Source organism: Crassostrea angulata, chromosome 8 (assembly GCF_025612915.1).
Source record: "Crassostrea angulata isolate pt1a10 chromosome 8, ASM2561291v2, whole genome shotgun sequence".
In the NCBI taxonomy this organism is placed as follows: domain Eukaryota; kingdom Metazoa; phylum Mollusca; class Bivalvia; order Ostreida; family Ostreidae; genus Magallana; species Magallana angulata.
Window position 1 is genome coordinate 11,642,470 of NC_069118.1, and position 24,858 is coordinate 11,667,327.

The 24,858-nt window shown below is 33.2% G+C and overlaps 1 protein-coding gene across 1 annotated transcript; it reads right to left on the minus strand.

Moving 5' to 3' along the window:
• Window positions 1–2,200: 2,200 nt before the first annotated feature.
• On the minus strand, window positions 2,201–23,630 carry LOC128159300 (uncharacterized). Its single transcript, XM_052822358.1, has 5 exons — window positions 23,419–23,630; window positions 23,033–23,131; window positions 13,303–13,638; window positions 4,252–4,433; window positions 2,201–2,293 (listed from the first exon to the last, which is right to left on the minus strand). Exons 1-5 carry the CDS (start codon window positions 23,495–23,497, stop codon window positions 2,201–2,203), a joined length of 789 nt encoding a protein of 262 aa, XP_052678318.1. The 5' UTR covers window positions 23,498–23,630.
• Window positions 23,631–24,858: the final 1,228 nt, after the last annotated feature.

Consider the following 24,858-nt stretch of genomic DNA (forward strand, 5'->3'; position numbering starts at 1 on the left):
ATAACATCACATATTAAGGGTCATTAATATAAAATACATGGTTAATGTCTTGAAATAAATGAATTAAGCGATATTCAGGCGGGTTGAGAAAACGTGACAGAGGACTAGGCTTGCTGAACCCTCTTCACGTTTTCGACCCGAGCCCAAATATAGCTTATACTTCCAGACATTTATGTTTATTCCTCAATATAATATCAATTTTACGCATAAAACGAGATATTTTCAACAAATATCGCTGAATATCTGCAGTTGAAACTATCACGCCATGGCGTCAACAAAGCAAAAAGATGACGTCACAATACAAAAGAAACGCTGCGCGAAAGCGTGCGTACTCGTTCTGTACTCGGCCTCGTTAAGGTAGCAAGGGACAGTTTCGGATAAAGTACCCGGTCAATATTTTTGTAAAATTGAGAGTTGCTGTACTTGAAGGCTTATGAGTGTTGCTAAAATTCATGAAATGATTTTTAATCATTATCATTAGTTAGAGGGGTGTCTCTTGTTGAAATTGATATGCAATATGTAGGCCCCTTATGTTAGGTACGTGAGAATCAGAAGTAAAATGCGAAACCTGCGGCTATGACCGTTGTGTTGACTTTACACAGTGAAATTGCAAGTTACAGACGGGAGGTAAAATAACACGAAAAGTAGGTGGATGGGACATTGTAAACTATACACCGGTAAGTTTCTGACATGTGATAGTGCAACATGCACGTGGAACGGAAGGTCAACCCTCTGCAGGGAAATAGCTGGGGAGGTCTTAAAGCTGAAATATCATTAAAAATTAGCAAAATGTGAAAGGGTCAAAATCCCATAAAAACCAGTATGTAGAGAATTTTACAGGTTTTGACTAGTAATTTTCTTCAGAAATTGGTAATTGGCCTTATAAAGAGTGATATAAAGGTATTTGTGCTGAATTGGAACAGAGGAAATTCTAGTTACAGAGTTCCGAAGACATGCATTCCTTGGCTACAATGAATTGAATCAAAAAACTGTCCCCTGCCACCTAAGTGTTGATATCCGTAGTAAAAAGTTTGAGGAATGTTTCGGAATGAAATATTTGTATAAAATGTGTTCGGAAATAAGGTTAATCAGTCCAAAGCTAGCGCAATTTTTTTGTGCGCTGTAGATTGCAGTTTTGGGAAATGAATTTGTACTCTTTTCCGTTTATGAAGATATTCCAATATCAGTGTGCAACCGGAGTCGGAGCAGCATTTAATTTATTGAATTGTTTTTACTAGTTTTGTGTCCGAGTTTAGTGTTCTTTTATTGATTGTTGATTATTAAGGAAGCTGACTGTTTGAAAGATAAATCTATAAAAATATAAAATGATAATTTTGAAACCATAAAATCTTAATTTTCTTCTATAGTAATTCAAAATTGTAATTTACTGACCATTTGGCCTCCTAAATATCTTTATACAAATGCATGTCTCGCATTAACATGATTAAATATCTTTAAATTACAATTACTTTAACATTGCCAGTACATAAAGCAACAGAAACAATTTTGAAATTTTAATAAAATTGAGTGAACACAATATTCAAAGAAAAGATGTCACGATTCCACAAGCTCTCTTGGGCCGAAAAAGTAGGGTCCCTCCGAAGCGATCGATGCATCGGAACCTCAATTAAAGGACACCAAACACTCGCTCAATAAGGGCCCTGGTTTTAGCGTGGTCATCATTGTATGCCTCTTCATGGGGTTACTTGGGTTCAAGACGGGTGTTTGTACATGTAAGTGACTCTTTAAAGCAATATTAGCTGTAATTTTTAGAATTTTATTTTGCTGTAAAAACCTGCTGCTAGTACGATTAGTCTGCATAGTCTGCATGTAACTTAATTCTTTATGATAAATAAGGTCGGAAAAATCATTATTTTTTGTCAGAGGAAAGATATCTCTTCTAAGGAACATATAGCAAATCAATTTTTGTACAGGACGACAATAATTCAATTTCGCTCCAATTAAGGCTCTTTAATTGCCCTTTTCATAAAAATTTGGCGAAAAGAAATTTAAAAACCATGATATTTTTGTCATTCTAGTAGAAAATATCATTTTCGTTAAAAAAAAAATCATTAAAAAATTGCAGCTCATATTGCTTTAACGGGTACGCACTGTCTGTCACCAACTAGACAACCTCTGTTAATGTTGCCATTCTCAAACATTTGACACAAAACAGAATTTGAGAACACAAATGAATGCGTCATGGGATGATCCAGGCCACTTTGCTACCAAATTCAAAAATTTCAAATTGGAATCGCAAACTGCCATCACATTTATTGAATGAAAGTTTTTTCTGTTAACAAACAAATACTCATGTGTTGAAAACACCTGAATAGGAATATGTATCCCCTCTATTGCCCCTATCAAATTTGGGAAGGACTGCGAACGATAGCATTGTCTAGCCGCCTAACTAAAAGTCATTTTTTGAAAATTGTCTAATTAGAGTTATTTTTTATAATAATGTAAAATGTTTGTATATTTTCATTAAATATAAATGATTTGGTATAACAAAAAGAGATAACTTTGTATTTTGGGTTAAAATAGCTCATTTCATTATAAAAAAAGAATTTTCGAAAAATAATTAACAGATATGAATCAAAATGAAATTTTACTTTTATATCTAACGTAAACATGTGATTATTAATTTTTTATGCACATATCGGCTACTAAATTATATTTTCTTCGGCCGCTAAAAAAAATGTTTTCCTCACTCATAGAGGCCGATTTCGATGAAATTTTTAGAACCCCCCCCCCCCCCCTCCCCGTAAGCAAAAGTTTTGTTTAGAAATTATAAATTTGACTACAAATTTTATTTCGATATGAATCAACTAGAAATGATCACACTTTTTAGTAGATACATTTGTTTTTTAATATCTGACAGAAATTCCGAAATATTTGGATGCAAAATGTAGGCGGGAAACGGGCGTTAGCGTTCACAGTTCTTACATATATGAGCGGAGTCCAGTATAGTATTGTTTATATCTCAGTCAGTTAAAGGAAATTTAATGTAGACATGACTTAAGGCAACTAGAGCAGATGTAACAGCGTAAACAATTTTGGACACACTTGCTTACTAATACTAGAATATCTGCACATACAGCTTCAAAACGTCCACTTGCATAGACCATGACTTGCAATAATGTTGGAAGGGCACATGATCTTTTGGTTGGGTGCTCTAAACGATCATGTTACATAAGTTAAAGATAACATTTCATGGCAAACGGAACTTCTCTAAGATTTCACAATCGTCCATATAATCTAATGGGTTGACTCTGTCCCTGAATACACGCTCACGCCTTATAAGTTGCCTATTTCTTATCAAAACATAGACCGTCGCCATGTTTAAAAATTGACTTAAGAGAGGTATCTGGGTGTCTTAAGATTTGAACAATTTTAAGATAATCTAAAGTTAAGACACTTTTGTTAAACAGCTATGATAAAAATGTATGACAAAGTTTTGTCTTAAGAGAGATATTTGTCATAAGATAGCTTTGTGAAACGGGCCCCTGGTTTAACGGTTTTAAAATTTAAGGATCATAAAACAATTGCATATGTCAGTTGTCGAGTTACGAGAAGAAATCACACGATCATTAAAAAACAATTGTTGTTTTTTTTTGCCGGGGGGGGGGGGGGCTGTTTTGGAATACACGCAATTATTCTCATCGTTGTCAAAACAAGAAACAACAGTGTAACAATTTCAAGAGACTTGGACACGATTGATTTGAGCTCAAAATTTGAATTTTATATTTCCATTTAAAATATCTTGAATGAGTCATCTGGGTCTTCCAATGTTTTTCGAAAACTTTAAGTTATAAGCAGAATACGGAGTTTGACATTTTTTATTTTTGAAACCCAAACTCGAGTGTTGCTTTAAAGGTATGAGTTTCGCATTAATGTTATTTTCTTATCTTGATAATATTGTCAATGAAGACATTGAATCACTCTACCTTGTCATTTTGTCATAGAAATGATGGTCTTGCTTACATGACAGTGAATTTCTCACCTCTGTATCTCTGTTGTAACTTTACTTCTTGCATTCAAATATTGATTAATCATTTACAATGCGCGTTTACTATATACATAAAATTTGGAATGAATAGTAGTTCTAAACTTAGTCGTGTCTAAGACCCTTGAACATTCATGTATAACCTTAAACAATGAGAATATTGAGATTTTAATACAATAATGATATCTTATGTTAAATATGTTGCTGCATTTATGTACTTATAAAGACAAGACGACAATATATACCTGAAATATGATAAAAGGAAATTCTTTGGGAAGCTGAATTGGTGACGAATAATTCCCATCTTCTCTACAGCAGAACTGGAGTAAAAGTGTCTGGTTTTGTCTCATTTCCCCCGGAATTTGACCCCCTATGTCCTGCTCAGTAAACTGGTATCCCTTAATTGTCAAGGTACCGTTGATGAAGTCTATAAATATTTGAAAAATTTAACGACCATTATTTAAGAAATGAACTCAATGTCTACCCAAGTCATACGAGTATAATCTGAGTTATAGCAGTTTACGCTTTATAATCCGCGAAGGGAATTAAAAAAAAAAGCGTCCATTCCTCCAACCCAGATTATACGAGTATAATTTGGGTAGATATTGAGTTCATCCCTTTTAATTTAATTTTTCTGTAATTTGCCGTCTAAATTGAGTGCGTTTTACTTTTAAAAATATTATTTATATGTTCAAAATTCAAACGTAACGTCAATAGGGTCGATACGTTTTTGCCGTTGGTGCATTGTGACGTGCAAACTAAGGTATACAAACTTAACTCAATTTCTTTTATCCAATCATATGCCACGTTACAACCAGATTAAATTATTGAATAGTATTTTTGTTTTGTTTTTCCCAATTGAATGTTCGTCTTTGAAAGATCCATTTGAAATTTAAAGTCATGTCCAAAGAAACGAAGATGCTAGGTCAACGTCAATTATAAGACATAATGATAAGAATACCTACTGGAAAGGATATAATGTTGTAATATCACACTCATGGTCATAAAGTTTAAGACTGTTGTTAATTTTGAATTCCTGTTTTCTTTTATCTGCAATTTTCTTTCGCTTGAAATTCAATACTGAGACATATGGTCTTTTAATTCACAGTTAAGAAAGGCAATGTTTAGAAAACCAACATAGAAGAAGAATACACATTATGTATCTAATAATTAAGCCTTGTTCAATATGGTATTCTTGTATAGAGACTTACAAAATATATTCAGAAAATTTGCTTTTTTAGTATACAACAGAGCTTTAAAGGGGAAGGAAAGTCAAAAACATAATTTATTTATTTTAATAAAAAGGTGTAAATTATCACATGTGGTCATACTGTTTTGAAAATAAAATACGTAATTAAGCTTTAATGAACGTTTGAAGTTGGAGAAATCGTATTTACTGGAGGCTGACATGATGTAGAACTCTTTTGTATTAAAAACCAAAAAATTTAATTATTTTGACGTCACACCATCTATTCCGGTTTGGTTTACATATACAAATGAATGTACACAGTGCTCTGAATATAATTAACGCTGGTTTATACCTTTCTGTTACTCAAATAATCGACTAAACAAAATTGATAATGTGTGAGTTCACACGTCAATCTAAAGAATAAATACATGTATCATTGTATGCATAAATATATACATTTTTATAAGTAAATGACAGCTGTTAATCTGCTATCATTCAAAGTTGAAAACGACCTCGATTAAATTTTTTATTCCAAGTCAAGTTCTTCGCTAACTGAATAAATGTTATAATTGTAATCGGGATGTTTAAAATTCATTCTTTAAAGTCGGAATTACCATGTCGAAATAACGACGGCAGACATTTTCTATGATACCTGGCATCTGTTGACAATTTCAACATTTACGCGGAGATTTCTCCGACACTAACCTCCGCTTTTAGATTTCAACGAACATGCTCCATTTGACGTTAGTTTGTAGTTTGCAAAGGTAAAAGAACGGTCTCAAATCAATATTGTTTCAAATTTTCCAGAACTTGTCATTTAGAGCGAATAACATGATGTTATGGTGATAAGACAAACCGGAATAGATGGTGTGACGTCATAGATTAAAGTTCAATGGCATCTCCCATGGCGGCGGGAAATTTAAATTAAGCGATCGATTTTCTTGATTTATTCATTGTTCCGGGGTTTTTAATGAAAATAAATACGATTTACAATTATAGTAGATGATAATTAATTGATTTATTGTACAACATATTTTTAGTTTCCTTCCCCTTTAAGCAAAATATGAACATTATCAAACTATAAAATTGCATAAAACTTGGCTATACACGTACACAAAATAAAGTTTCTTTAAAAAAACTTTTATGTGTGGCTTTAGCTCTTTGTATACAATATTAAGACCCAACGTGACATTATACCCTATAACTTCCAAATAGAAAACTATGAAGATTGATTAACAGTTGAACAATTTACTGATTTAATTGATAAAATATGTTTCTACGTTTTAATTATACATCCACCTAATGACATTTATCATTTTTCAACTGGAATATGTTTAAAATATTCTAATATGTTTTACGGTGCGACCGTTGGGGCGAGCGCAGCAGGTGATCAAAAATGAATTATGATAAATCAAGAAAAATAAAAGTAGTGACGTAAAGTAAATGAATTTGAATGCAAAATAAAATAAATATACCTATTTTTCCAGTAAATTTTCATTATTCATAATTCATAAGATTTTTTATTTATTTATTATACCAATCTGATTAAAATCAGATATTTGTAACGCTCCGAAATTCTGATAGTCGCTGAACAATAGCGACATCAGAATTTGTTGGAGCGGATCAAAGATCTGATTTTAATTTAGATTGTTTATATACTGGTCGCACGCCAGTATAGAATTTATCTCAGATAAAATGTTGTTGAATGATAAAGATTTTAACATAATGTACATTGCAGTTTATTTCCTCTTTACTTGCAGCAGACATTTTTCTTTAACTTACAAATAAAAATTGACTTATCACAGATTCCCCCCTCCCCCGTTTAAAAAAAATCAAATAAACGTATAAAAACAATTTGTTGATCACATAAGGAAAATGGATCCCCCTGGAACATGTAATACCGTAAATAGTAGTGAAAATAAAGACACTTTTGAGCAGCTGAAGAGCTAAAGGCATACCACGCACTCCCCATTCCTCACCCCGATTAGAATTTTCCTGATTTTGAGAATTTTATTTTTCTTTTTGCATGTGAAGATTTTTTGAATGATGTTGCCATGCCCCATTTAAAAAACGTTCCTGGAAATTACCGTAAATATAGTGAATACTAAATGTGAGCATTCATCCAATGAGAGCAAGTTAAAGCTGTTTCCTATCTCTGAAGAAATGTCCCGATTCGTTAGCTCTGCAAGATTTTGAGAAGATTTTGGTATTTATATTTCAACAGATTTACAATAACTACTTAGAGTAGTGTCCCCTTATTGTGACGTCAAAGTTCACGTCGGTCAAGTGTAGTCTCTTTGAAAACTAAGCGAAAAATACTGTTTTGTTCACTTAAAAAGCATATTGTTCTGGAAATTACACAATTTATCTGTTTCTCAAAAGTTTTACTTTGATTCTCGCGAGATGGTATCCAGTGTAGTGAGATCGGCCGACATTGAGGAATTGCATTGTGGGTCGAAATTTACTGACTCCGAAAAATTTTGTCGGATCAATGTGTAAGAAATCCATTGTGACGTCACTCGAAAGGACGATAACTCCGTTAGTCTTTAAAGTAATGGAAATTGGCGTTGTGTTATTTACAGTGCATGTACATAGTCTTTTATCTTGTTCTCGTGAGAGTGTGGAATGGGAAACCATAATTACAGGGAACTACTGGGACGATTGAAACAATGCATTACTGGTCCGATTTACTGACGCCAAAAAAATCCGTTGAATGAATGTGCAAATAGTCCGAATTTTCTATTCACACACGCCTTGCCGGTAGAGCTCGCTTCGCGCCGGCGAGCTGCGCTCGCTATTAATTTTGTTCGTTCATACAAAAGTATATCAAAAGTGTTCGGCTAAATAAATAATAAACATTGTTAAACCGAGGCAGTTTTGATTGTTTTCAGTTCAATTTTTTTAAATAGAAAGGTTCTCTGCAAAAGATATAGAAGACGATATATAATTTTTCACAACCAAAAGTCGTCTGCCAAAAGTCAAGATCACAGTAAACTTAAACATCTGAATTGTACATTTATAAACATTTATTAGAAAAAAATACACGTTTTAAGAAAAAGCAAGTACAGTTGCAAAACAAAATTTCCGAAACGGATTTTGGTATCTTAAATTTAGCTTTATTGCATTTTAACAACGTAAAACAAAAGGAGTGATAAAAAAAAGTTTTGAAAGTGCACATTAAGTGAAAAAGTATGCTTATAATGATTTTTATTTAAATTCAAATGGTGTTTAACCTTAGAAAAAAGATGAGATGGTTTAGCCTTTTACAGGGGTCAACGTCATATAAGACTAAGCAAAATTTCTCTTTTCAGAGCATATATATGCTGTTCATTTAGCTCTATTTGCTTTATTTTTCACATAGTCAGAGCATTTTTGTTCATGATGTGCAGTGATTTTAAACCAAGTCAATGTGAATGTCATAACAGACCTCTATATAATCAGTGTTAGACCAAAGATTATTTCCGATTTGTTTGATCTTGCTCAGGTTTAACAAAAATGTCTGTAGGTAAGAAATAATAAGATAGAATCAGTTTTATGTCAGCTGGAATATTGTATGAGTCATGGGTCAAGGTCATAGCAAAATTTATTAAAATGCTTTTCATCCTGTTGTCCATTATTTAAGCAGGGCCCTATGAGATGGTCACCATCTCAATCGCAGCAATGTTTAGGCGTCACGATGCTTAACTACGGCTAGAAAAAGATATTTGAATCATCGCAAAAATACTTTGACCTGGAGTATTTCTTAAAATCTATATTTATTCAATTAAATTGACACCGATGTTAAACATTATTTGATGCATTTTGTCATGTTCTTTGTAATCACGTGACGGGCGAATCCTAATATTGCAAATGATCTGTATAAATCGCATCGGCGCAGGTGATTAATGACATTAAATCATACATATTTTTAAGAAAAATCCTTTGTTAAGTCATATACTTTGAAGTTCTTGCTTGAGAAAAAAATAGATATTTCGTTTGTGGAAGATATTGTTGAAACATTTCACAAAATCATCAAAATAATGCACATTTTTACTAATCAAAAGCGATTTACAAAAAATTGGGGTAAGGCCGTAGGTTTCCCAAGCACGATTCACATTGGTACTGTCCTTTACAAAAATTTAGATTATTGAGAATCAAAATTTGTACATTACAGTTGTCATGTACAAATTTTGATTCTTATTCTTGATTTAAAAGCTTTTGTTAGGTTCAATCTCATTTACTCGTTTATCTACGTTTATGATAGTAAAAACGTCAAATGTCTTAGAATTTTAGATAATTGAATTTCCTCACCTGTCATCTTTATTTTGCTAAAAGCATTTACAGGCATTATAGACTTCAAAGGGAATTAATTGGCTAGGTAATTTACTTAGGGATTAACTCAGGTGTCATGGTCTGAGCTATTATTCATTTATCGTTTTACACATGTTACATAATTTTTGTTTTATATACTGTTGAAATTCTTTTGTACATGATTCGGAATCGAACAGCCGTCCCGATATCACCGATTTGTATCAAAATTACTGTCAGATCCTTAATAAATGTTGAAACGCTGATTGGACTTTACTCGGTTACTTTAACCAAATTGAGGGCTACCACCCGAGTGTTGATCGGGTTATAGTACAGCCGAGTGTCGATCGAGTTGTACAGTGGTCCTTATAGGTGGTGTTAATTTTATTGTCGGTAATCGTCCCAAACCTTTCTGGACTGGACATTGCCGGTTAAATCCTTACGGACATTCCGGGGAAGAGGATGATTGGTGCAGATAACCGGGTACGATCCACGGACCTCCGGACAAGCGAGTTTTCCCCAAACCTCAACTTACCAGGACCCACAGCCTCAACATGGACTGACATGCATTTCCGACCACAGTGGCAGTTTTCAGCGCCGGTGTGCAGTAGATGTAACCGACGGCATTACAACGCCTGCAACGCTTTGAAAAAACGATGTCACCGATGTGGACAGGAAGGACATTTTGGCAGAGCGTGCGGAAACATTGGATCCCGCACTGTATATAAAACCGAACCGAAAAGAACACGAGATTTTCAGCGACTCCAAGAACACAACGAAAGAAAGAAACTCGTCAGAGCACTTTCGTTTTCCAAGTTAAGTGACGCCGCTTTTAAACAATGTGCTAGTGATAAGTCTGTTTTAATGTTAGATTTAAAAGCAAATATGAAGAAATTTCAAGAAACTATCGCGACTTTGAAAACGGACAACTTGCAACTAGATTCAAAAGTGAAACAACTTTCGTCGGAACTGGAAGATAAAGACGACAAAATAAAATTTTATACGGTTTGTCTAAGTGGCGTTGTTTCGGACGGAAGGGAAATGCGATCTATGATTTCGGAGTACCAGTGGCTTCTGGACAATTATAAAATGGAACACATCATCTTGCGATCTATTAAAAGAAATTGTGTATGAAGGACAGAATCGGAGACCAACAGAGAGTTTTTACGGATTAAGAAATTCGGAATTGACTCTCTGCTTAAATCATAACAATATAACATTAACTTTTTAGTCTTTTTGTAAAGTGGACTGTCAATTATAGTTTTGCGTTAATTGTAAAGGGAATTGTTTCATGTAGGCGGCATGTGTAAAATGAGTTTAAATTTTATGAGTTTAAGTTTGGGGACCAAACTTTTTGTAGCAGGGAGGAGTTGTCATGTACAAATTTTGATTCTCAATAATCTAAATTTTTGTAAAGGACAGGTTATCGTGTCAAATATTTTACTTCTGTTTATTTTGTTTTTCTTCTAAATTTTAGCGCGATTTTAATCAAAATACTTTCTCAGGGTTTGAATATGGCTATTGTTTGGGAAAAGCTTGTGTAAAACGATAAATGAATAATAGCTCAGACCATGACACCTGAGTTAATCCCTAGGTAAATTACCTAGCCAATTAATTCCCTTTGAAGTATATAATGCCTGTATATGCTTTTAGCACAATAAAGATGACAGGTGAGGAAATTCAATTATCTAAAACTCTAAGACATTTAACGTTTTTACTATCATAAACGTAGTTAAACGAGTAAATGAGATTAACCAACATTTGAACCTAACAAAAGCTTTTTCCAAACAATAGCCATATTCAAACCCTGAGAAAGTAGTTTGATTAAAATTGCGCTAAAATTTAGAAGAAAAACAAAATAAACAGAAGTAAAATCTTTGACACGATAACCTGTCCTTAACAAAAATTTAGATTATTGAGAATCAAAATTTGTACATGACAGTACTTACATGTATATTCTCTACCAAATGTACGTAAAATATTCTAAAATTATGTTGATTTTTCACCTGCGCCAAGCTGGTTTTACATTCATTATTTCTTCATTCAGATGTTTACACGTAGCAGGGAGAGTCTCCAAACCACTAGTTTATAAAAAGTCCTTTACTTAAAACTAAGCTTTAACTCTGCCGATTATTTGATACTGGTTTTTAATATGAATGAATTCTGTACGTCTAGCATTAACGGAAGCATCTATGTAAAGGAAACATGTGGTTTTATAGTGGTTGATATAATTCACTTTTAACGTTAAATTACATTCTCTGAGAACTATCGACAAGAATGCAGATCGTGACGTCAAAGTTAATCATGACGTCTTATCGTATGAAGTACAGGCAAGTGACTTTCTACACATCGCTGTAAAAATCCATCAGGAAGCCTTTAAAACATGCCCGCGATGCTGTTAAGTTGATAATAGATGCAATGTATTAATGTATCTATTCATCGTTCATCGCAATTGAATTATTAAAGACTTTTAACCTATTGGGAAATCTCAAATCGGTCACTCGGTTTATTCTAATTGACCAGTTATATTAAATGTTGGGGAATATCATGTATGATTGCTTTAGATCTATACAGTCGTTTTACCGGTAATGAACCAGTATGCGGTTTCGTCGTGCATGCGACTATTAATATTGACATTCTAAATGTTTTTATTTTTTGTTTAAATCATGTTTCTTTGTCCGTCCATCTAAATTGTACTATCAAACTTCCGAAAATATAAAGGATGAATGACGGAGATAGTAATTTCAACACCGCCTCCATTTTCCTAGTTTCGAATACGTTTTCCAGTATCGAATCAAGCGCCCTCTATCACTTCTGACCGAATATTTTGGGGCGGATTAATTTCAAAAATGCACTAGAGGTACATGTCAATAGACTCGTTAATGAAGAAGGAAAAATAATTGTGGAAATATGTTATTTAAACAAATAATGTGATCGTTAATTTTATCGTACCGTTTTCCCGTCAAATTGAGACTGGACTTGAACAGTTTTAATTTTGCGTTATTTTATGAAATTAAATTTTCATGAAAACACTTTATAATAATAATTAATGATAAGTAGTTGCCATTTGCCTTTGTTTTGTCCGTATATCTATCAATATATCCAGCCAAATAATACTTCTGTCGCAATGAACCGATACTAGGAAAACTACACGTGGTTCTATCTGAAGCCGTAATTTCATTTAAAGCTCAATTATTATTTGATATGACGCATAATCTCATTAAATGGATTACAATTACTAATAATCCACTAAAAAGGGTTCAATAGCAAACTTATTTTCATAGTAAGGTTTAATAGTTTTCACACTTTCTTTTTTTCTGGCTTGCATTCCCGGCAGCTCATATCTTGGTCACCTTTTTAATTTGTAAATAATACGGTAAATAATCGTGCAAATGTCAAACAACTGAACTCCACACACCGAAAGAATATTTATTTCTGTATTATAATTAACTAGCTTGAAACTTTTAAAACCTTAACTTCGTTTTTCACCAATTATTTTTCTAAACATTATTCGATCCTGGCAAATATCCGTTACCGGTAAAATGACTGTATATGAAATGGGCTGTAAGATACCACTCGTTGTGATTAAGTCAGATAAATAGAAAAGTACTCTGTACGTAATGGACTACAAAACTAATAGAACCATGTTGTTCAATGGCATCTTATTCACATCATAGTCCAAGACAGACACACAATATACATTTGCTTAGGAAAGTCTTTGTAATTTAACATTCTCAATGCTTTTGAATTGACAAATCTTATAAAATAGGAAACAAGTATATGCACTCTTTCTAACATAAATAAAGATGCGTATTTTTACCTAGAGGACAGGTGTTATTAAAACTGTATATGCAATATTGCCCTCTCGGCCATTCAGCTGATGTCCTATTTCTTTCTTTATTTTCAAAGTAGGTTGGCGTTTTCACACAGAAATTCATCTGCAGGGCGCGGTAATGGTAGGGCCCTAAAATGTTCGGCTCGATGACGTCGGTCTTTAGTTCTGGGTTCTTCATGTTCCATTCCTGCTGTTTTGAGGACTCGGGGAGGGTAAGGTTGACGTAGGATGTTGACCAACCTTTAGCCTCGGTCTCAGGACAGCCGAACATTGACGTGGGGAGGGCATAGGTCCCGTCGGGCCACATACTTTTCTCGTAATCTGGGAAGACAAATCATACAAGGTTAGTTGTTATTGTTAATGATAAATTTGTAATTTCAAAACCAGAAAGTAATGGCCACATTTACCTTTCAAATTGACAGAAAATCATTGCTATGCTTACGATGTCGCCGTATTAAAACCTTAAAAACACTACGCAGCACTGTCAAGGCTTGCTATGAAAATATCAGCGGATTTAAACGTTCATAAACGATGCATCCATTATTACAAAATTTTTATAAGTAATGCTACTTTGTATGACACTTAGTGTTGTCCCCTGAATTGATGGTCACGTGATATGTGTTGATAAATCTCCTGATTGGAGGTCATAAACAAATTTCAATATTACATGAACAAGGGCATATCCTTATTTGAATTAAAATTTTAAATGATAATAAAATTCTACTTTTCAGGTAAATTCTGAAAAGTGCTGCTGCTTTGTATAGAGTTCTTCTTTTATTAGAATAAATACCAGAGAAATGAGCTCCGGTTGGAATTTATATGACCTTCGCTTTATATTTTACGTATTTAATAATTTATTCTGTTGATTTCATTGAATCAGCAGCTTTTTTAAATGAATTTAATATTCCCTTAATTTATATCCTAAAGATCAAAATGATCTGTTAGGTGTATGCCCTTGTAAACATGCTTTAAAAAAGAATTACATGCCGAATAAAAACAAGCATAATAGATAGTATTTAATGGTATAATAATTGATTTATGGTTATGATCCGTTCATTTATAAACTGCATTTTCTCGTGTTAAAACATTGAATGATCCGCCTCTCTCTACACATAATATGCGTCAAAATTTACAATATGACGTCACATCGACAAGTGCACCGCGATCAGTCTGTTGTTTATATTTATCGTTGTTGGACTTATTTGACTACAAAGTTGCACGCATGAGTAATTTTTAATGTAGTTTAATGTTTTCGTACCCATAACAATTGGAAATTACTTTATTTATATTGGCATTTTTGACGACTTGTTGTTTTGTGTGATGTCATAGTTAATTTTTCGCGTACTTTCTGGTCGGCGCGACCACAAAGTAAACCTTAACAATGCTGCGTAAAACTTAAAGTATTTTAAGTCCGAAATTTACAAATTCAGTATAATAATATGGAACTTTACCTTTGTAGTAGACAGTTTTATAAAATAAACTTTGTAATGCTTCCATAAGTTTCAAGCGGTTTTCCTAACCGGTCATATATACACAAAAGCATTTCTTGTTTTCAATCCGCAAAAATCAGATTTTCATTAAAAATCACTCATTCTTGCAAGGGGAAACCGCCGAATATAGGCAGTATTTACCAAGAAAAACAGTGCTTATTAAAACGTGTTGTAGTTTTGATTAAACCTTGATAGGACTTCAATGTACTTTTTGCAATAAAGCAACAAATGTTGCGTTCGATTTCAGTATGGTTTAAAATTACAACCTTACTAAAGAATGTACATGTTTCTAAGATTTGTACAGTTTTGGTAACATTCATTTTAAAAGTTCCCTAAATTGCACCGAATGTTCACCTTGATATCAAATGATTTTGGGTTTATTTATCCTTAACAAAATTTGAAAGGTAACATCTATTTTGTTTGTTATACTACGAATCTATAATTATCGATGCTATGGTGGTGCAACTATACCAGATATCTGCTACATGTAATTTCCGCCGTGCCTCTATTTGACTAACTTGTTAATCAGTTTGACAACCTTGACTAATGACATGAGCTATTAAGGCCCTGTATAGTTGGTTCAGACAATCAATGTATAATAATGTGCGCATTAAACTCTTCTCATAATTATAGAACTCGTGAGTGGTTCTGATTATATTTGCACGTTCAAAAAGATTAATTTTCCCTAATAGTGTTGCAAATTCGTTTTCGCAATTCTTCATTAAAGAAATGTATTAACACATTAATATCCATTAATAAAAACAAATAAGGAAAAGGTAAGTAATTGAAAATACATCTCATGCCGTAATACTATAGTCGGCTCCAAGTTATTGCATCCAAAAACAAACACCGTACGGATATCTAAACTTGGAAATGTTTACATCTTTTTCCCATTAAAATTACTTGGGAAACCCCGCAAACGCTTTTAACGTCAATATCCGAGGAACGTTCAGATTTTTTGCAATGTAAAATCCCCGTCAACTTCCCTAGCCAAGAGTATCTAACCCGCAATGCTTCTCTCGAACCCTTGGCATATCGTAGTATCAAAAGTTGGGATTTATTTTCGTCACGTGATTTCCTTGCCTATTTATAAATCACCCAAACGATGAAAGATGCCGAACTTAAAACGTCACGACTGGTGCTGTAACGACAGACTATTGACAAGTTGAAAGAACGTTTTAATACCAAGTGTATTATATATATATATATATATATATATATATATATATATATATATATATATATATATATACATATATATATATATATATATATATATATATATATATATATATATATATATATATACACGTGCGTTCCTCTGTTGATACACAGTCAGGTGTGTCTATTATTGCACCATTGCATGCTACATTATCATGAAGGCTGATTTAGAAAGACTAAAAAAATATGTGTCTTGAGATGTGCGTAAATAAACAGTACCAAAATATTGTTGAAAAAAATCAGATATGTTTTGTATTTCTTATTTTGATTGATCGAATGATTTGAGTAAACCCCAATCAAAATCAAGGGAAAAATTCCCGACTTTTGATAGCACGATATGCCAAGGATTCGTTAGGAGCGGTGCAGATCAGAAACCCTTAAAGCTGCTTGGTCCGATTTAATATCAAATTTTATGCACGCTTTTAAACGATGGTTATGCTAAGTATATGTATAATAATAGACATTGCAGTAGTTTTCCCACTCAATTAAGCCAAATTTCAATGAAGAAAAATACGTACAAAATTTGCTAACAAACAAACGACATAAAAGGGTACCGCGTTATTTCGCCTCATGTTAAATTTCACCCCTGACGAGACGGGTATGGTTGTGTTACGACTTAAACATCGCATTAAATAAAGGTCGAAATGATCAGACAAACTTCAAATAAACATGTGTACGTTTTGTTTGCTAATATTTCTGAAGTTTGCTTTCTTTCACAGGGCGAAAAACAATCTTTAAGCAAGTCCTTAAAGATGGCTTAAAGGTGGCGTTAAGGTGGCTAAAAGGATATACCATCTTTAAGCCACCTTTAAGTCACCTTATGCTGAGCTTATAGGTCCTTAATGTCCAAACTTCTTTAAGTCACCTTTAAGCCATCTTTAAGCCGCTTTTAAGTATCTTTAAGTGGCATTTACGCTCCCTTTAAGTTGTCTTTAAACCATCTTTAAGTTCCCTTTAAGTCAAGTGTGATCAAGCTGAACAATAAAAACATACATTAAATGAAAAAGCTCTTTTATAGTGATGGGAGGGGGTCATCCGAATGATAATATAATTTCCAAAGAAGGGGGGTGGTGTTCCAGGCGGTTTTAATTGTCGCTCCATTAAACACAGATCGCTATCATCAACACCGCTCCGATGGACACAGATTGCCGTTATAAAATTCTGGGTTTCAAAATTATTGTAGGGGTGAGCGCAGTCTCTGTATCTTAATCTGTGCATGAAACTAATTAAAGTATGTTTGTTTCCTATTATAAATTATTCGGTGAAATCTCTCTCTCTCTCTCTCTCTCTCTCTCTCTCTCTCTCTCTCTCTCTCTCTCTCTCTCTCTCTCTCTCTCTCTCAGTTCATCTGGTTATTAAACAAAATAAAGATATGAACCAAAAATGCATGATTTAATTTGATAATCGGTTTAAGGTTTGTATTTTTTTTTCAATTTGCAATATTTTTAGGTCTAACTCTAGATCTGCTAGATACAAAACTCTCAACTACCGTTGTTATATCGGGCAGGATATAACTGCTTTGTTTGTCTAGACATAGTTTTGTTCGTTTGTGTATATCTAATTAGAGTCTATTGTATGTCCAACTTAAGAAAACCCCTGGAACTAACACAGAATATACAAGATATACACAACAGTTGTGTCGTGTGCCTAGGTGCAGGTTTGTGTATATCTCATTAAAGTCTATTGTTTGTCCAACTTAAGAAAACACCTGGAACTAACACAGAATATACAAGATATACACAACAGGTGTGTCGTGTGCCCAGGTGCACGTCAGGGTTTCTAAAGGCATTGAATCTTAGTATGTACGAGCATACGATAAGTCTAGTGAATAAATGTTAATTTACATTTGTAATTCATTTTCAAAGTATTATTTCCTAGCTCTGGGTTTTAAAAATGTTACGTCTACAAATTAACGATACATGTATGTAAGGGTAAAATCTTGAGGCTAATTAATTATCATAATATACCGGTGATCATTAATAGGGGTTAATTATTTAAATATATGTATAAGGGAAAATATGTCACATACCCGGCCTGGTACATCATACAATTGTACGTACAAGTATATGTGTACATCATTTGCAATTGCCACATGCAGTAAATACGTCACCCGTAATTGGTATTATTGTTTGTTATAGAATTGATAGTTTAAAAATCATGCATACAATTAAATATTTAAACATACTGGAACGGCGCCGCGATCATGAAAACCGGGAAATTGCGGGAAACTGAGCATTTAATAAAACAAATGATTTCATTTTCTTTCTTACATTTTTATAGCTATAAATTAGATGAACGTATATCTACTCGGTTTCAATTTAGGTATAACATATTTTTGTTCACTGAAGACCAAGTTCCGTATTTCATTCTAAATACATGCATGCATGTAATTTATAAATTAGATATAATTGATTGTTACAAACTGAATGGTTTGCCAAAATCTTTTTAAGTAAATACATTCAATACATTGATTCAATATCCACTTAAAAACACACGTAAAGATGTAAATTACCGTGGCGCAGAGGAAGTGAGGTGATGCTAGTAAACAAAGGGTACCGGGTTCAATTCTCGCCGTGGGCGGTTTTTTTTTTTTGTTTTTTTTTTAATTTTTTTTTCTAGAACAAAAACTGTTTTTAATACCTTTTCTTTCATAAAGTAAATACATTTTGTTGGTATATAAAGCACAATATTCAATTAATTTTTTATTAATGGCTTAAAGGTAGCTTAAAGGTGGTTTAAAGAAGTTTGGACATTAAGCACCTATTAAGTTGTCCTTAAAGGTGGCTTAAAGATAGTCTTTATGCTGCCTTTAAGCCATCTTTACGCTTTCTTTAAGCCACCTTTAAGCAACACATATAGCTTAAAGGTGGCTTAAAGATCGTCTTTAAGCTACCTTTAAACACCTTTAAGCTATCTTTAAGGAGAACTTAAAGATGGTCATTCATCCTGTGTTTACAATCGAAGCATAGCATGCGGGTGAATAACCCCAATCATTCGGGGGACGAAACCAAACGGTTTCCTTTTCTAAACATTCCCGTGATGCACTTTGGTTTGTTTTTTGTCGTTTGCCCAAAAAGAAATTTATTTTTATTTACTTTGAATATTTCTAACTTTGAAAGGAGACTGATTCTGCTCGTGTAAATAGGAGAAAGTCCATAACTTTCTAAGATAAATAGTTTGTATGGAAAAAAAATTGATACCGTAATAACAAAAAAATCGGACCAAGCAGCTTTAACAAGCGAAGATGAGTCCTTGTAGACTTTCTATTCTTGGTTTTGAATTGAAACCTACAGCTGTAGAGGGGGCGTTTGAAAACAGGTAATCTAGACGTTTTTCATTCTAGTTGACAAATATATATAGTTTGGACGCAAGGTACTTAAGATTACTGAATACAGATATTACGAAACAAAAAGTAGTGGAAGCATAACTTGGGAAACAGTATAATATTTACATCTATCGAGTATGATTCCCTCTTGTTTACGGAAACCTATGGTCCTTTGATAGCTCTATAGAAACAGCCAGACTGAAATCTACTTCCACTCGTTTATCAAATGGTCGAAACCTACAAAGACTTAATTAAGAATAATCATGGATTGCACGAAATAATAATGATGATGTCAGACTCAAATTTCCATAGGAGACGATTTGGCTATATCTTTTAGTTAACGTTTTGATGTACATTAACAGTAAGTTTTTTTTTTCATTTTACTTACTTTTACAGTCAGATTAACAATTTGTTAAAAGACAGGTGCAAATATGAGCAATAAAATGATTTCTTTGATGATTCATGCGGGTTAAAAAAGTAGCGATCATTCCAGAAAAAGGTAGCGATCATTCCCCCCCCCCCCCCCCCCAAAAAAAAAAAAACCAACAATTACATAACCCGCTATTATGTATTTTTTCTGCAATGTCGCAACATCCTGTGTACAGGGTTATTTTCGCCCGATGTAATTTTCGCCTTTCTACAGCAATTAGTTTCGCCCTATCTTGAATTCGCCCAGACTCAGATGGTTTAAGAGATATAATGACGCATTTCAATTCGCTTGATCCTAAATTCGCCCGCTGACAACGATGGCGAAAGGGGGAACATTAAACGGGGCAATTATTTTCCTGTATGGTTCAATTTCGAGAAAAAATAATGATCATTAGCAAACAAAGTCAAAATAAAACCAATTCAATTATTTGCCAAATAAGACAACATTTTTAATGCATACGATCAACTAAAATATGAGTGTCAGTCAAGGAGTTAAAAGGGATATACACGGCTAACTTTTCTTTGCTCTGTAAACAATGCTCGTGCCGTGTTTTTAATTCGTTTACATTGGTTCAAAATACCAGTTTTTTATAGTTCAGCATATGTTAACCTTTAATATTTATTGTGGATTTAAATAAAGCACAGAATGATTCTTGCTAGAGTAATCCAATATCATTTGTTAAACATTTCGTTAATAGTTTACACGGTACATTAATTCCAATCGTGGTCATTTCTATTGCAAAGGTCATGGTTAGTAAATTGAATTATACAATCTGATATATTTACATTTGCAAATATTCTTCCTTACAAGAACGTTAAATTCTATGGGAACTTTTTTATGACGTCAAAATGATCATAGCACGCGCTCATCGCTTGTCGATTGAATTATTGTAAACATAAAAACTCAACATTTCTGAACAGTTTGCCTTTTTGAAATGTCCACATAAGTAATAAAAAGCAATGTTAAAAAGTTCACCGGGATATGAACTTGATTGCTGTTCATTTTTTAATTGTACATTAAAGTCATTAATGATTGCAGAAGCATCACTGAGGACGTATTCATGTGTAAGCTATCGAGCCTAAGTTATTTATGTCAATCAAAAATTTATCATTCAAAGTTTCAAAAGCAACTTGTAATACAAACAAACAAACCTATATTGTCCTTTGCGTCATTACAATTGCCGACATATTATGTAATACAAACTGAAGACATCGTTGATGAACCAAAATCTTTTCAAAAGAAATTTTGGAAATATCCAGCATGAACGTGAATGCATCAAATGAGAAGTCCAAAGTCTACTGATCACGAGCTCCTTCAATACGCTCTTAGAACCATTTTAACAATAGCTTAGACTTTGGGTAGTTGTGTCAAACAGCAATATGACGTAGGCTTGTCTATTTCATTGCTAGCCACCCAGCCACGGCTCTTTGAAATCAACAGTTTGTTTGGCTTTTGACCTAAGACTGCGCAATCGGTGTACATTTTGCTTGAAACAGCGTCATTTGAAACTCTTTTGACACAAGGAATATATAGCTACGCCTTACTGAAAATCAAAAGTCTTGTTGAAATGTTTCTTTCTTTAATTTTACAAAGCATAGCTTCCATTTTATTCCTAATGTTATTTTTCTTACAGAACTTTGGAACTGGTTGGACTTCTACTCCCCTCCCCCATTGTTACCTTTTCCTGACCCATGTCGTATTGAATGACAATTTTCTTTTTCATGCAATTACTTTTACCAGCATTTCGATTAATATTCCAACATGTTTGTACTGATATTATTGTCTTGTGGTCAATCTCTATACATCAGTTTAGACAAATCGATTTCAACGCCTTTTGATGGTGATTTCAGACAGTTGTCTACTTAAGGTAATGACTATTCCTAATTCTAAATTCTAATTTCCTCGAAGCCATAATCCCACCTGAGATCGATCAGAGATGCCCAGCTAACTTTAAATTGATTTCTGTTTATCTTTATTGACACATTATCTTTCATCTTATTAAATTTTTATATACATGCTACTAAAATGTCATAATTATAAGTATTATAGACTACTCAAAGGTCGTTTGATAATTGAGTTCCATACATCTGCAAATATCATGTCAATCCTACAATTTTACCTTCCGCTCTTCCTTAGTCTAACTGATATGACTATTAAGTGCTTGATTTCATTAACAGATGTTATATTTACAACATAGACATTAGACAAGGGAAAGTTTTGAGCATATCCTCAAGACCTTTTCAAGGAAATCAAGAAAAATGGGCTATCCCCTTTCATTAGGGGCCAAGACACTCGTGAACTCTCTTACACGCACATAACTTAAAACCGATATAAACATTGTACTGTAACAAAATATATGGTGTTTTAATATTTCTTATTTTTTAAAATTAAACATGAAATAAGGTTATCATGCATATTTTTGTTTCAATGTCGTTTTTCAGTAAACGTATTTTCAAGTTTTTGTATGTTGCTAGAAATGTTAAAAATAATTTAAATCTCCTTTTGATATTGAAAATATGCTTTGATTTAATCTTTTTTTTTATTATATTATTTAAAGTAAATTCATTAATCATAGATGATATTACACCATAAATGAATAAGTTGCCAGGTACAATACGAAGTTTTAAGATAAACATCGAAAAGAATAACTGATGTGGTTTTTTAAATAATCAGAAGAACTCCTTTATATATGATGAATAAATTCCAGTTTGAATTTTGTCTTTTTATTGTAAACAACTATCTGTCATTAATGAGAAGGAACTCGAGCTTGTGGCTTGGTACCTGCAAGTACGACCAGCTAATGACCATGCTTGGCTCTTGAGTGGTGTCCGCATCCCTTTATCTAATCTTTATATATTTGCTCAATAAACAGATCTGAATTTTTATCATTCTGGAAGATGTTATTGCAATATGTTTTAGAAATTGAAACAGCTCTTAGGTTAAGTCTAATTTACCTTTTAATGAAGTAGTTTTTATTGTTTGTTAAATTTTGTCCATAAATCAAAAGCACGGAATGGCGAAAAAAGTATTCTTAGTTATCAATTACACAGTGCAACAATGTACTCAACATTTAAATTTACATCGTAAATACATGTATTTAGGTGGGGCGCATTATCTTAATATCTGTGATCGAATCTGTAGAAACCGTACCCCGCGTATACTTGCATAATATATAACTTAAACCACAGTACTATAACGGTTAATACTATATTTTAGTGATAAGACAGGTGAGTGTCACGAGGTACTTACTGTTCTGACAGAAGAACCCATAGTACTTTGGTGGACAATCACACTGACAGGTTGTCTGGTCAAGTCGTCCCCCGTTCTGGCATTCCACAAACGGACACACTGAAATGAATTTGTAATAATGAAATAAAATTATTTCATACAAATGTTAAGACATAATTTCGAAAGGTTTAAAAGTTCATGTTACAAAGGATGAATAGTCATTGACAGAAATCATAACATAATTAGTTTGGTTTTTCCTGCAAGATTGTGTTATCACTTTGTGTTTTTTGAGTTTTTAAAATTTCATTTTAATACATTTCAGAATGAAATGTTACTTCCATTCAAAGTTAAGACGTGCATTTTTTTGTTATTAAAAAAAGATAAAAAAAAAAAAAAAAAAAGTTTACCAGGTTGCTCCTTTTCTGATACGATGTAACTATCTCCGATATGAAAGATTTCCAATATGAAAAGGACTGGTAACCACATACTCCTGGCGAGTCTGGTGGTAAAGTCTAAACTTGCGAGCGAGCGAGGTATAAACGGCTCGTCCCGCACAATCTATTGATTTTTCAAGTTACTATTCCATTACATATTAAAATTAATTAGAGGAGTTATATAGTGCATTTCCCCCTAGCCTTTACCGAATACTGACTATATAGTGTATTTTCCCCCTTTTTAAAGCGAGATTACCATCACGGAAAACCTACTGTTAATTAGATTTTTTCCCATTCTACATTCCAGTCATGTTTATGGCGGACCATTCCCGGCGCTTATTTGTAATTTCTGAGATGCTGTTGGTTACTCATAGTAAGGGGTAATGCAGGTAAATGCATTTTTCCATGCATAATATAAAAAAAGGTTTTTTACTCCTGATATGAACAAAGGCACTGACATTCATCACATTTCTCTATTATCACCTTTTATTTAACCTTTTAATTCACCTTTTTAGGAACACCTTTGCTCCTTTTATTTGGATTTTGGAATACCTTGTATTTTTTTCAATTGATCGATGCACATTTGCAGTTTAGACTACGACGTTATAGCATGGACATTTATATTTACGAAGGTTTGGAATTGGGAAACCTAGGATAAAGCTAAATAAAGTTTTTTCATATAAAAATATAAACGAGTTATCTATAAAAAGAAAATGATAAAACGACAATACATGGTAAAATATGCATCAAATTTAATCCAACACTCGAACAATATTAGTCCTCTGGTCTTCGGAAAAATATTGGAGTTTGGGGTTGATATGGAATGTGAAACAGATTTTGTATTATTCTCTATGCATTACGCTCCTCAAAGGAAAATATCTGACCAATTTTGGTTTTTTAGAGGAAGTAAGTGAATATTTATTATTCCATTCGTCCTAAAAGGCTATAGATTTTAAGTTAATACCATTAGAATCGACAATATTCATAACGCTCATGAATCATCAAAGAAAGCATCTTAATGTTTTAAGATCGTCGGTTCTAACGGTATTAACTTAAAAATTATAGCCTTCCTTAGGTCGCTGTAGGTTTCGAACAATCGATAAACGGGGCGTGTAGATTTTCGTTCTGTCAGTTACAATCGCTGAAGGTTTCTGTTTTAAGATCGTCGGTTCTAACGGTATTAACTTAAAATTTATGGCCTTTCTTAGGTCGCTGTAGGTTTCGAACAATCAATAAACGGGGCGTGTAGATTTTTGTTCTGTCAGTTACAATCGCTGAAGGTTTCTGTTTTAAGATCGTCGGTTCTAACGGTATTAACTTAAAATTTATAGCCTTTCTTAGGTCGCTGTAGGTTTCGAACAATCGATAAACGGGGCGTGTAGATTTTTGTTCTGTCAGTTACAATCGCCGAAG

Bases quoted from the DNA above. Each gene is read 5' to 3' on its own strand.
- LOC128159300 (XM_052822358.1), bottom strand. From the start codon at position 23,497: ATGTGGTTACCAGTCCTTTTCATATTGGAAATCTTTCATATCGGAGAT. The intron at 23,132-23,418 runs GTAAACTTTTTT...AATTCATTTCAG, and splicing joins ATCAGAAAAGGAGCAACCTG to TGTGTCCGTTTGTGGAATGC. The intron at 2,294-4,251 runs GTATATATTGTC...GTTTGTTAACAG, and splicing joins TTCCTTTTATCATATTTCAG to AAAAAACTTTCATTCAATAA.